Genomic DNA, 14,390 nt, shown 5'->3' on the forward strand with positions numbered 1-14,390 from the left:
GAACTATAATTTTAAAAGCCTGATAGAGTCTCATTAAGTCAGTATCATTCCATAGGTAGCAATAATATATAAATAAATTTTTCATAAAATTATATTGAACATGTGAGGTTCAAATTATATTGAAAAAGCAATTCTGATCACTGGATTGTACTACTTGTCCTCACTGAAATGATGTTTTACACCTAGTTAAAAGTAATCTTTCTCTGTCTTAGCATTCACTCACTTCTTTTGGTGCTTGCATTGAACAATGAAGTTGACTTGATCTTCCAATGACAAATACGGAGAGAACAGGAACTAGAGTTTGCTGGAGAAGGTAAAGGAAAGGCCCCAAAATTATATTTGTGTGCTCCATAGGCAATATGAAAATCCTCATCTGACTGCAAAAAGTTTTCATTTCTAAATTTGAGATTTAGCCAATTCAGAATTAAGCAGCAAGAGTAAAGTGTCTCCATGCCAGTAGCTAAGTTTCTGTCTGTGCAAGATAAATCTTTTCTGCTCATGTTCTCATAGTGAAAAGCAAGTGAAGCTAGTAGGTGGCTTTCTGACACACAGATGATGAAAAATTATATTAAAGAATCCAGAATCCCATCAGCAGATCGGTGATGATTCTGGCTGAGATGCAGTCTCAGAAAAAATATTCAGTACTTCCAATGTGCAACTTGAGAATAATAGGATAGTACTTTTACATTAGGAAAAGAGAAGATCAGACTTACTGAAGATACTCAATATTCTACCTGCTTCTGCTTTGTTTGCTGCTACACTTAGATTGTGTACTTGGAATTGTAGGACCATTTAGGCTGGAAAAGACCAAGATCACTGATTCCAGCCATTAACCCAGCACTTCCAAGTCCATCACTAAACCATGTCCTTAAGTCCCACATTTATGTATCTTTTAAATACCTTCTGGCATGGCGATTCAACCACTTCCCCAGGGAAGCCTGTGCTAATGCTTGGCAGCTCTTTCAGTGCAGAAAGCTTTCCTAATATAGGCTAAACATCCCCTGGTACAACTTGAGGCTGTTTCCTCTTGTTCTATTGCTTGTTACTTGGAAGAAGAGACAGATTTCCCCCCCTCCTCCCCCCCACACCCTTTCTACAACCTGCTTTCAGGTTGTAGAGAATGATAAGATCACCCCTGAGCCTCCCTGTTCTCCAGATTGAAAAATCCCAGTTTCCCAAGCTGTTCCTCATAAGACTTGTACTCCATATCATTCACCAGCTTCACTGCTTTTTGCTGGACACGCTCAACACCTCAATGTCCTTTGTGTAGTGAGGGGCCCAAAAATTAACATGGGATTTGAGTATACTTACACATATGTGACTAGTTTAGATCCCTGGAATTGTTGAGAGCAGTTATTCACATTAGAATCAAAATGAAGGAAGAGAATTGTAATCCAAAGACTTCAAGCTGTGTTTCTTCTTTGCTCTGAGTTCTGAACTGTCTCTCCTTATTAAGATACTTTGTAGTGCTTTGTGTGCATTTCCAGGTGGTAAGCTCTGAAATGCTTGATGTCCTTCTATGGTAGAAAGTGTGCATAAATCAGAACAGGCCCTCTTGCTACTAACAAATCCTGCAAGAGAATCAACTGTGGTGTGACTACTGTATTTGTAATAAGCAAATTACCACTAGGTAATTCCCAAAGTCCGTTAGCTCCATGTCTGTTTAACAACCCTATTAATTATGTGAACTACTATTTTCTAGTATATTTTTCTTCAGTTTCATACACTTGGTGAAAACCAGTACTAAGTGCAGAAGTATTACTACCTGCTAACATTTTCATCCCTGGAAGTTGTTAATATTTTTTTGGGTGTAGGTAACTTGTACACAATATGGAATAAACTATTTATGAGTTCTAGAGAATGTGCTTGTAATACTGATGTAGGAGCCCAGTTTTCTGAAATAAGTGATTTACAAACTGTCTTATTTGCAAGGCAATGCCTACAGTGAAGGCTAACTGCTTCAGTGGTCTTTTCAGGACCAACCAATCACTTGTCCATAGCAGCTGGACACATCTTACCTTGGTCTCAGTTTCACTCAATCTGCTATGAAGAGCAGGGATATATCAATATGTATCAGCAATAGTGTGGCCAGCAGGACCAGGGCAGTGATTGCCCCCCTTTACTCAGCACTGGTGAGGCCACACCTCATGTACTGTGTTCAGTTCTGGGCCCCTTAATTCAGGGAGGACATTGAGGTGCTGGAGTGCATCCAGAGAAGAGCAATGAAGATGGTAAAGGGTCTAGAGGGTAAGTCCTGTGAGGAGCAGCTGAGGGAGCTGGGATTGTTTAGGCTGGAGAAAGGCTCGGGAGGTCCTTATCTGAGAGGAGGTTGTAGCCAGATGGGGGTCACTGATCTCCCAGGCAGCCAGTGACAGGATGAGAGCTGTGCCAGGGGAGGTTCAGGTTGGACATCAGGTGGAATTTCTTCATAGATAAAAAGGTGATAAGACATTGCAACAGGCTGCCCAGGGAAGTGGTAGAGTCACTGTCCCTGGAGGTGTTCAAGTAAAGACTGGATGTGGCACTCAGTGCCCTGGTCTCATTGTGACACAGTGGTGTTTGGCCATAGGTTGGACTCTGTGATTTCAGAGGTCTTTTCCAACCTAGTTAATTCTGTGATTGTGTATGCAGTTACTGAAGCTTCCTTCAGTACACATTCTACCTATCCCCTTCTAGCCTTAAAATCTTCCACGAAAGGTGATGGATGACTGTTTTTTTTTCTTTTCCCTTTGAAGAACAGTCAGGATATGTGCAAATTTTTATTTTGTCTTTGACTTCATGCTACTTTCTTGCTAGTGACCCTCTCCCTTTCTCAAGTTTTTGGCTTTGTCCACATTACTATTCATTAGTTCCTATCTGTTCTTAATTATGAAATACAAAGTTCCTTATAATTCTTTAAAGTTATTTTTAAAATTAAATTATCCCACAACCTCATCCTTTTCTTGCAAATGTAAAAAATTTTGATGAGAAAATTATCCCTTTTTGATACTTCAAAGAGAAATCTTCAAAGCTCTGAGGTACTTCACATCTTTAGCCACACTCTGTAGAATTAGAAGGTAACAAATTTGACTGGAGCTCGCTTTATTAGAAACCAAAGTCATCACATTGGCAAAGATGAAAAAAATCTGTAAATTTTTGCATGGTGCCATGAGGGCTTAATTTAGGTGATGGAAATTTCAAGAAAATCTCTTTATGCTGTAAAAATAAAGAACAGACGTGACTTATTATAACTGCTCTGTATAACTTAATAGGTGGAAACTTGGTAAACTTCTGTAATTTGGTTGCTCTGGAGTTCTGTGGCCATACCACAAATTTCTTCATGCCTCATACCATGGATTTTTTCATCCCCCCGTGCACACCATAGCCTGCTGCAGCCTGCATGAGAAATGGCACAAGTGTGCTTAGCTATGAGTTGGATCCACTATAATAAGATTATCCCAGAGCTACACAGACCTCAGCAAGCCGCTATTTTAAGCAGGGAATAACAGAGAACAAGAGCAAACAGCCGCAACACGTCCAGCTGTCTCCCTTTCTAGGATTCCAGGGTGAACAGTGTGGCTGTGATGTGCTTACTGTGAGCCTCAGGTAGGACACATCCCTTTCTTATCCCTTCATTCTCTGCCCTCTCTTCTGTTTCAAAATTTTAATAGCTTAATTAATACTTTAGAGTACAACTGTAAGTTTTAGTCCTCAACTTGGCTTGCAAAGAATAAACCATAAGGCTACTGGCAAGAGGCAGGGAGTTATTTCCAACATAATTGATTGCACAGGAAAACCATACCACCTGGTACATTTTAATAGTCTCCAGTGGTTTAATGTGATATATTCAAATCAAACCACTAAGCCAAAGTTCATACAGCATTTAACCAAACATATTCAGAGTAGTGCACAGCACTTTTTCTGTATTACAAAAACTCTTTGGTTTCTTACTCAAATGGTACCAGCTCACCACTGGATATGTGCCAGTGCGCTGCTCTTGGTTTGGACTCCCATGGCACTCTCAAGCACTTTGTTGCCTGTAGAGGAAATGAGTCCTCTACCTCTCTATTGCATCCCTGGCCATGACTTTCTACTATAAATATTGTCAAAAATAGGGTGAGGGGATTTGAGAAGGGACTACAGTTTTCTATTCTTGCTGATAGTTGAATGTCTTTGTGTTGAAGTTGAATGTGAATGCAGTCTTATGCCTTATATAGAACCCCTTTATGTCATAGTCCCTTCAGCATCAACCTAAACCCAGAATCAGAAGGAATAAACATGTGCTTCCAAGTGCAAAACTATCTACTTCAAGAACTCACAAATGGTCCTGCAAAGAAAATTATTATTGCCTCTTTATGTAGTAAATGTGGTTAACATTTTAAAAAGAGTTTTCCATTAAAGTGAAATTTTGTTACATGCCAAAGGCTAGGACATAATCATTAATTCTGTCTGACTAACACTTTGAAATGCAGTGCTTTCTCCTGCTATACTGGTGTATTTTTATTTATTTTTCTGTGATGGGATATTATGATCATGTATATTACAAATCTTTCCTTAGGGAAATTTTAGTGACTTATAAGTGCTTATCTGGTCAACATATGCATCTGCAGCCAACAATCCAAATACAAAGTGATTATTTTGAAAAGCAATCACAAGTAAGTTAAGCACTTTTTTGGATGCATTGAGAGAGAAGATAAAAATATCACGAATTATTTTAAGAACTTTAACCACAAATCAGTGAGGAAACTTGGAATAAACTTCTATTCTCAGCATCTCAGATATAAAGAAATTAAAAGTTGTAGGTATTAAGTTTTAAATTCTTTAGACTTTATGCAGTGTTAATTGGATATGAGAGCTGGTTCCTGCTGAATATACTTCCAAAGGATTTTGAAATAAATGAATTATTTCACTGACAAAACCTCAGTGAAGTAACATTATTGTGTAGCTCCTTCCACTTCTCTTTCCTTTTCACCTTCCTCCTGGATTGGAATATGTAAGAAAAAGGTTACAGTAAAGAAAGAGGATTTAGTAAAATTTAAGTACATACAGAATGAAGTTTTCTGCAGTGATCCTCATAGTGACTTGAACAGAACAGACTCTTCACACCACCAGTGCACTAGTTTGGGACTTTAGTGATCATCACAAGAGGTCACTTCTATGAATAGCATTGCTGTTGGCATGAAAAGCCACAAGCATCTAAAAATGAATTTGCTGAAAATATTTAAAAATAATGTAGGTTATTTTGATTTAATGAAAATTTGGCCAAACACAGTGGTCAAGGTTGTAGGCTTTATAATCATGGTCATAAAGGATATTTTAGCTGTGATACCAGTAGTACTTATTGTTCCTGTTTTCCCATTTAGCCAGCCAGATCCTCTTAAATTGAACTTTCTTATGCTGACTTTTTAAAGCATTGAAATAGTCTTGACTTGTGCAATAATGCAATAAGGAAGGAGCAGGTTTCTGCGTGTGTCTGTCTGTCTGAGCCACCAGGGGGGACTCATTCCTCATCTATAACTTTTCTGCAGGGAGTATCTTGAAAAAACCACCTATGCTTTAACCAGGTCTAGAAAGTCAATTCAGCATAGAGTTTGTCTTCGTTTATATTAAGAGGGCTTTATGTAAAATCTTTTTAATCTGCAGTGCTATTTCCAGTCTGCCCATGAGTGCATCAGCCACCCAAGGCACTGGGCAGCAATGCCAGACCAAGTCTGGCCACAGAGGGACGCGTGTTCAGCTGGGAAATCTTGTGGTCAGTGGGGTACGGTCAGTGCCACCTGCACGCTTCAGACTGACCTGGGACTTGTGCTAAACCTATTGGACTGACAGAAGAATCAGCAGAGAGCCTGGCTTGGCCTCTCAAGGATTAAACTTCACACCACAGGCTGTGGCTTTGTTGAAAGGAATATGTTTTTGGCTGTATGTGCAAAAGGTAGCTCTTCTTTAGTAGCTGCTTCATTGCTTCTTTGTGACTGTCTCACTACTCCATTTCTTTTTTCCAACTATTACAACCTTCCTGATTTATTTCAATTTTGCTGCATCTCTTGCTATTTTTCAGCAAAATTTGTCTGTCTTGAAACAGAACTGTGTTATTGCTATGATCACAAAGAGTTTGTTTTATAGCATCCCGTGTAACAACAGCAAAAATCTGTGTGTGATGTGTGTGTGGTCTCCTTGAGACCTGCTAGGAAAGTTAGTAATTTTGAATTCCCACTTAAAAGACAAATACTGAAAAATTCTTAAAATTTTGAACTCTGTCGGGCCAGTGGGACTCTTCTTGTGGTCTATAGAAAGACTTGGAAATACTGAAGAGAATTCTCTAGTTGCAATAAATTTTCAAATTTTTATGTATTTTTTTTTCAAATTATTACATGTAGTAGCTCATTTTTGTAGCTCATAGTTGATACTTTCAGGCACCTTTAATTCAATTTTCACCTTCCTTAATTAATCTAGGAACTACCCCCATCTCTGAGCACAATCAGTCACGGTTTTGTGCACATCATTATTCCTAAGTTATTGTTTGTGTTACATGTTCAGACTTCAGTAAAACAATTTCTTAATATTTTGCTACTTTACCTTTATAATATGTAAAATATTATTTTATCTCCCTGTTATGCACATAATTTGTGAGAATAAAAACTTTTAAGCATTGTGAGGAGGAATGGAGAGTCAGAACAATTGATTAAGTTATTATTTGTTGTAATTTTTATTGAGTTTCCTGCTTAGCAGGAAACAAACTCAAATACCTGTCTATTTTATGTATAGCTTCCTTTTCTAAAAAAATAAATGCAGTTTCTGATCTCAGAGAAGTCAGCAGACATATACACCAACCAAGAAGGTAACGTGAGAAAATTATTTGCTTAATTTCTGTCATTCTTCCATTAAATTCAGTAGATTTCCATATTTTATAATAGTGAGAAAAGAAATCTGGTTGTGTTTCCTGTCTGTTTTAGGAGTTTGTGCTCTCTTGAATGAGTTATTAGGCTTAATTTGATCTGTTCCTGTAGTTGGGACTAGCTGGGACTGGCTGGTTAGTGCTGCTGGGTTTATGCAGTGAGAGCTGATCCTGTTTAGTCCACAGGATTGGTACAGCCAACACAGGCAAATATGTTATTCTTTGTGTAATTCACTAACAGACAGAAATAATGGCATGCATCTAATACCAAATCTAATTTAATACCAGTGCTTTAATTTTGTTTCGGTGTTTCAAACTTAAGTCTCAAGATCTGTGACCTGACGTGTTTTCAGCATCTCAGGATGAAATCAGGTTGCAAGCTACCTTCAGTTGTGACAGAGATTTTGTGTCCTTACAGAAACATGCCAGTCAAAACTGGACAGCCTTTGCCAGTAATTGACTCATGCTTGGTGTGCCCCTGGCTCCAGGCCTGTGCGTGTCTCTGTGCTCTGGGCAAACCATGCAGTGCTGCTTCTTCAGCATAGACTGTGGAGAACAGTCTGGGAGAAGGTGACAGAGAGACTCAGGGGATCACATATGGGAATTATCAGTTGTAATTTTATTGATTTTTGACTTTGTTCTCAATAAGAAGTGAAATTCTGATAGATACAGCTTTGAAGGTGGTATCTGGCATCATGCAGGACATGAGTGATTCTACTCAATAACATCAGATGGTTGCATTCAGCTCATTTGAAATACATCATCTAATTACATTCCTCCAGATTTCTGGTGTATTCTTAAAGCATGGTGAGCTTTATAAGAAATTTATTGTGAAAACCAGTGAGAGGTACTGACTACCATAAAAATAAAAAGAATGGACTTGGTTTTCATCAGTTGAGGATTTTTCTCTTTATTATATGCAGGAAATTCTGTGTTTGAAATTATGCCTTTAAAAATCTTGCACCTGATGAGTCAACTAAATTTGCTCTTTTTGTGCTTCTGGTAGTCATAATGTCATTCCACTTCCCCATTCCACACAGTTTTCTCTTTCATTTTTCACTCTTGGTTTGAGCTGCAGTGTCTGGGGGAAATGTAACAACAAAAGCAGGAATTCTTTTTCTTAATAAAATTTAGTGTGATGATAACTAACAGTGCTGCAGTAGGATAAACAAGGATTGCAGAGAATTTGATAAATAACAGAACTTTCCCCGAAGACATGTGACTGAAGATGACTTTGCTGAATTTTCTTCCTCTTTCTCCCAAACAACGTTTTATACCATTGAATACTGAGCAAAAAAAGTAGCTATGTTTGGACTCTTTTTTGTTATTTTATTCACCCCTGGAGTCAGTGAATTCATTTGTTCATCATCAGATCTTGATATGTCGTATACTTTTTGTGGTAAGTAAAAAATAGGTAATAATTTTGTTAAATTTGCAGGGTAATTGCTGTAGTCTGAGGGATTGTGAATTTTCTTTTAAATTTGTTCTTTGAGGAATACAGAAAAATAAAAATATGTATATTTCTGTTATTAGAAATATGTTATTAATTATAAGAATTTTACTTCATAGACGTAAATCTTACCACAGTGCTGGTTCCAGCAGCTAGGAGAGAGAATTTTATTCTCAAGTAAAGTAGGCATGTTTTCATTAAGGAAATATTGGAAGATAATGGATTTCAACCTGTTTCACAAGTACTATGTTATAGAAATTATGCTTATTGAGTTAAACAGTATGTAAGAATGAAAAGCTTGAAGTATATGGAAAAAAACAGGGAATGTGATATTTTGTCAGGCTGGGGTACCAATAAGGCTCTGAGACATCACAGTGTGTCCCTTCTTGCCATGTCTGTGTCCTGGGCTGATATTCTGTGTATTTTAAAAATGCAAGGTAGGTCACTCACAGAGCAGATCTACTCAGAGGTTCATTTACATTATCCTGGAAAATATGCTGGTGCATTAAAAACATTTTTAGCCCTTGTCAGCATGATTAGCATAAGTAGGGATATTTTCAGTACAAGACCATGCTGGTTTAGTGCTAATAAAAAGTTTGTATATCTTCAAAAGAGAAATAAAGATACTTTTGTCTTTTTTTTGTGTGCCAAATTTCATCAACCAAAAATTGACTTCTCTTTTTACTTAAAGAAATATGATACTGGTTTTGCCCTCTAAATGTAAAAATGATTAATAATATAATTTAAAATACATAAAAATATTTACCAAATATATTGAATGATTTTATATACTTTATATTAAATAAGTTTAAAAATATGTGTGTGGTTTTTTGTATGTATAACTCTATATTCTTATAATTTTTATGGAGAAGCCTATTCACACTATCAATGTGAAATGCTTTTTTGGTTTGCTTTTTTTTTTGTTTGTTTGTTTTTTTGTAGATTCTACAACTTATGCTTTCACGTTTAATCTGACACCTTGCAGCATGTTGAATGAACCTGTCTGGAAGGCTGCTCTTACCTGGATTCCAAGTGAGTCTCTCTTCACTAGACAATTATATTCTGGAAATGCTGGAAATGAAATACAACTGAAAAACTGGCACTTCATCTTAAATGCCAAGTGATTGAGGAAATTGGTTTCTGGGATTGAAAATGAAATGGATAAACCATAGTGATGGACCAAAATGATGATTTGTGAAAATGTGTGGGAATTTTACTTGGAGCAGTTACCAGAGTCTGTCCTGCACATGGACTGTCACTGTACATGCAAATCTGTGACAGTTTAGGTGTATGTGCATTTTGGTCTTCTGGCCTGGAGAAGATCCAAGCCTTCTAAAGGAGAGAGAGTATCATCAGGCCATCCAATGATGGCAGGACTTCTACGATGAATATGCATGTTCCAAAAGCTGGAAATGATACTGGATTTTGTGTGCAAGCTTAACTGTTACCTTTAAATCCAGCTTTAAGCCAGCAAGTTCAGCTAATGAAATGTTTAGGATCTGGCTGTATCATAAACTTCACCTTCTGCACTAGGTTTGCTTCCCTACAAGGACGTCTTTATGATGTCTTAAAACTAAAACCTGCTTAAAACTAAGGTCTTAATTTAAGCATGTGTTTAGGTTAGCTTTGAAGCTGAATGAACTCTATTTTCTTTCCTGAAGAAATTAAAATGGACTTTGAAATTGTTCTCCCAAATATTTTTTTAAGACTAATTTTGTTGTTGTTGTTAAAAACAACAATAGTTATTTTTCCTTTTTTTTTTTTCTGGAAGTAGCAGCTTTCAAGATATATACCTCTTTAGATTTGGATGAGTCTGACAAAAATACAGTATTTTGGCATAACCTACTTATCTAAACAGCATGTCTCCATATACGTTTTTCCTCCCCATCAGTTACCATTTTCTGACTTCCAATGTTTTAATTAGGAAGTGACATCCACTTTTTGAAGGTTGTCTTCAAAGTCTGGTATGATGGGGCCAAATCACTCACCTGGAAAGAACTCCTCTGCAGTGGAGCTGATGATAAATACTCAGTGTGTGGAACACTGAAAGGAGGTTGGTGTGAAAATACATAGTGCAATCAACCCATGCAAACAGTTTCTTATCTCCGCAATCTAGACCTTGCTTGGCAGGCAGCAGACCTCAGAGCAGACAGTTCTCCAGTGCCAGAACCCCATTTGAGTAGAAAATGTTCAAATTCTACATTTTAACATCCTTGTACTGCAGTTTCCATCTCCATAAATGGGGATTACTAATATTTTTAATCTCATTAGGAAACTTATGCTTAACATCTCTAAAATGACATGGAAAGATTGCATTTGACTGGACTGAACAGGAAATTTGAGAGGTGCTGTGGGCACTACTAATATCCAGAACAAAGTTTATTTAGATGTGTGTCTGGATGGGTTTTTTAAGAGATTTTCTACACCCAGGTATGATAGTGTTTTGTTTTTATGAGTAGAAAAGGGTCAATCCTTTGGTAGGTGCTAACAGGTTTTAACACTACAGAGGCTCAGATTCAGAGAATTCAGGCAGGATGTCAGACTAAAGGCCAAAGAGACCTGTAAGGAAGTCAAAATACAGTCTGTTTTCCTTTCTTTAAAAATCAGTATCAGCTCTCTTCGGTTACCATTCAAGTGAACTACTATTACAAGTTAAATTACTGAAGTTATCACAGTAGTATGTGTCTGTAGGAGGTGTTGCAGGATCACTGTGGTTACTTTCTATTTTCTAATGTGGTTTCAACAAATAGTCAGAGCTCTGAGAGAAGAACCAGGTGAGGGCTTTATCAGTGAAAGAGTAAATGACATTGGCAACTGCTGCTGAGAGATATGCCATATTGCTTTGAAGTTATTTAGGCAGTCTGATTGATGGCTTTATGGTTAAGTAACTCTTTATATTATAATTATCTCTGTTTTTCAGAAACACTTGTATCAGCATTTGACATTAAAGGCTTAAGAATGAAGTTTCCAAAGGTACTTTTCAATGTTTTGTATAAAGAAATAACAATAGTAAAATCACAAATTTACAGGTATGTTTTTTACTGAAGAGAGATGTTTGCCCAAACTGTAGAAAACAGAAGAGGAAATGTCAGAAAACTTTCTTATAATAGAAGTGATGACGCTAAAATGGTAGCATCTCTGAAATGCTAGATGTTCTAAGGTTATTATTCCTCTATAATTCCTCCTTTATTTTATATAAAAAGACCAAAGTAATCAGTTAATGTCACCTTAATTACTCAGTTTTGTTTGGTAAATTATTCTCTTTGCCTTTACCTGTTTGAGTAAATAATTCATATTCCTTCTGCCCATTTCGTTCTTTATTTTGCATTCTCTTCACACACTGCTCTCTTACTCCATGATACCATTTTCAAAGATTTGAAGAGAGATAACAATATCCAAAAAGTAAAAGCAGTGCTCCACTGTTAAACTAGGGGCAGCACCACTCCTCAGGTTAAGCCATTCTCATCCAACAACTGCCTCATCAGTTGTCTGAGCTTTTCCAAGACCCTTATCATCCGTATTAATCCCTAAAAATGTCACTAAGGAGCTCCTACGGGTCCACAAGCTCCCCCTTAGTTCATGGGCTTCCAACAGTGTTAGGCTCCATCCACTCCAACACCTCTTATAACTCAGAGCTAGTAATGGACAGGAACATCCTCTGCCATGAGCTGTCCTCCTATAGATGAGTAACTTATGGTAAACCTGACACTTCCTGATGGGACTCTGCTAGAAATGCTGTTCCTGAGGACTCCGGCCATGAGAAGAAAGTTGAACACTGTTTTATTTTTATGTACTCATATACCTGACTATACCCATGAGAACACTCCCTGATGGGAATCTGTCTTTTTCAGTTCTAACAGAAATCACCAGAACCATTCCAAGAAGCCACTTAGACAAGAGCAGGTGGTATTGTGCACTAATTGTCTTTTTTTTCTTGCTTGTTTTAGGGCAATTACAGTGTTATTGTGCAAGGATTCTCTGATGATTCTGAGAATAGTATGCTCATATGCTTGAATTTCACCATGATAGTAAAACAAGATCCTTTCTGAGTGTAACAAACTTCTCAAATAATTCCAGAACATGGAGGTCACTTCTGTGAGCAACTTGAATCCAATCTGTGAAGTAATATGCACACTAAATTTCCTGAGGCAGAATACATCATGTGCTGTCTGGGAAGCTGTATGATGTATAGTCTTACTCATTTGTAGCACAGCCCTAATCAGTTTCTCGGCCAATGTGCACAGAATCTCTGGGAATCAGGCATCCTGATTAATTCACAGAATTACCCTGACTGGATGTCGTGCTTATCCCATTTTTTGGTGCTGTGCCTTGAGTTACAATAAAGTTGACTCCTTCAGGCTGAGCTAAAGTAATCAAGAAGTTTTGAAGTTTTGAAGTGCAAGAATCAGAAGTTCATCAGTATTCAATTTAAAATGACACAGCAATTGAATTTGGGAAGCCTGTTGTGAGGTGGGGGGGTGGGTGGGAATTGGTTTGTTTGGGTTTTTTCCTTTTCTTGTAACAATAAAACTTGTTTGTACAATCAATTTAAGAGATTTTTTTTTTTTATTTTCCTGATGTTTTCTGATGTTTCTTCAGATGTTTCATATTTTTTACACCAAGCTGAAACAGAGTAGTAATTTGTTATGTGGTAGTAACTGATGTGGATAAAATCCAAAGTGGAACACGCTTCCACTTACACTGATATGGTACAACTGAATTTAGCCATCCAGAGCTGCAAGTGCAATGCCTTAGAATGTTTTTATCTCTTGCTTGGAGTCTGAAGGACAGAGGCTACTCAAACTGTGTCCTTCAGAAGCAGGAGGATGGTGTCACCCAACAGGTTGATCTATTTCTCAGTTATTCCTCTAAAGCATTGCAAAAGTTTTCCTGTAGCTTTTCTCCCTTGGACAGCCGACACTAAGTACCCACCTGCCCTCTCTGTTGCTCCTCTGCACCCAAGAGCTTCAGTAAGACTTTGGTGGAATATGAGATTTTGGTCCTTAGGAAAAGATTTCATTTGTTTTCATCCCCAGACAGCAGGGCTGGTGTATTTAGTGAGTTCAGAGAGTTTTCCCCAACTAACAGGACACTCTTGAAGCTGCACTTTGTGCTGGTTACTAGTTCTTGCTGTGTCTAGCAGATTTCTTCCAAATGCCTGGAGAAAAGTAAAAAAGCCAGAATAAACCAAGCCTCTTTCAGACTGCTAAATACCAAACATGCAAATTAGGAGAAGCAAAGCTTTTGGTCTCACTTTACACATAAAGAAAGATGTTTTTCAAACTTGGTATCAGAAAACTCAAGGAAAAACCCCACACCCAAGTTTGTAGATACTCCGTTAAAAACTTGGGTTTAATCACACTTAGTTTGGCTAAATAAAGCAAAATCATTAAGAGTCAATAAAAACAGGAATATAACTGCATAATGGCTGGAGATAAGAAGCTATGATTACATCTAAGTGATGGTGGCAAAGCATCTGTGCTTTCATTCAGTCCACAGACAGTTCCAGGAGTATTCCTAAGATGAAGTATCACAGCATGTTCTGCTTATGTTTGAGCTGATTTACTAGAGTTGGGATCAATTTATTCCTAACCTGAAAGATCAATCAAAAAGCAGCCTGAGAGCATGATAAGCAGTATCTACTTTTCTTCTTCTGTTTTGCTTATTTCAAATAGTGTCTGTTTGGAATTATTTACCTAAGGAACAGTCTTACCTTATGATGTCCCAGCGCTTACCTTTCATGTCATCCAGCAGCCACAAGTTTCAAAACCATCTTCAGTGACAAGGTGTCTGGAGATTTTTTTTGGGCTGAATTATTTGGGGCGTTAGAAGAAATAATTTGTTTATTAAGCAGCAAGTAACACCCGTAGGAGAGATTAATACTACTGGAGATCAAAGACATTCACGTGCTGTATTTTACATAAGCATATTTTAATGCTTTATGGACGTTACAGAAAATTTACAGTACATGTAAAGTCATAAATACAATTTCTGTTTCTGAACAGAGACATTTACAGATAAACATATGCACTCAATATCTTGCCTGGCAGACTTTTATAATATAGA

General features: G+C 37.4%; 1 protein-coding gene across 1 annotated transcript; it reads left to right on the top strand.

The window, feature by feature from the left end:
- The first annotated feature begins 8,102 nt into the window (after window positions 1-8,102).
- LY96 (lymphocyte antigen 96) lies at window positions 8,103-13,160 on the top strand. Its single transcript, XM_062502444.1, is given in 6 exon segments — window positions 8,103-8,169; window positions 8,172-8,273; window positions 9,267-9,356; window positions 10,249-10,377; window positions 11,245-11,297; window positions 12,272-13,160. Coding segments are annotated over 6 exon segments (543 nt in total). The 3' UTR covers window positions 12,374-13,160.
- The last annotated feature ends 1,230 nt before the right edge of the window (window positions 13,161-14,390 follow it).

Source organism: Cinclus cinclus, chromosome 1, assembly GCF_963662255.1.
Source record: "Cinclus cinclus chromosome 1, bCinCin1.1, whole genome shotgun sequence".
Lineage (NCBI taxonomy): Eukaryota > Metazoa > Chordata > Aves > Passeriformes > Cinclidae > Cinclus > Cinclus cinclus.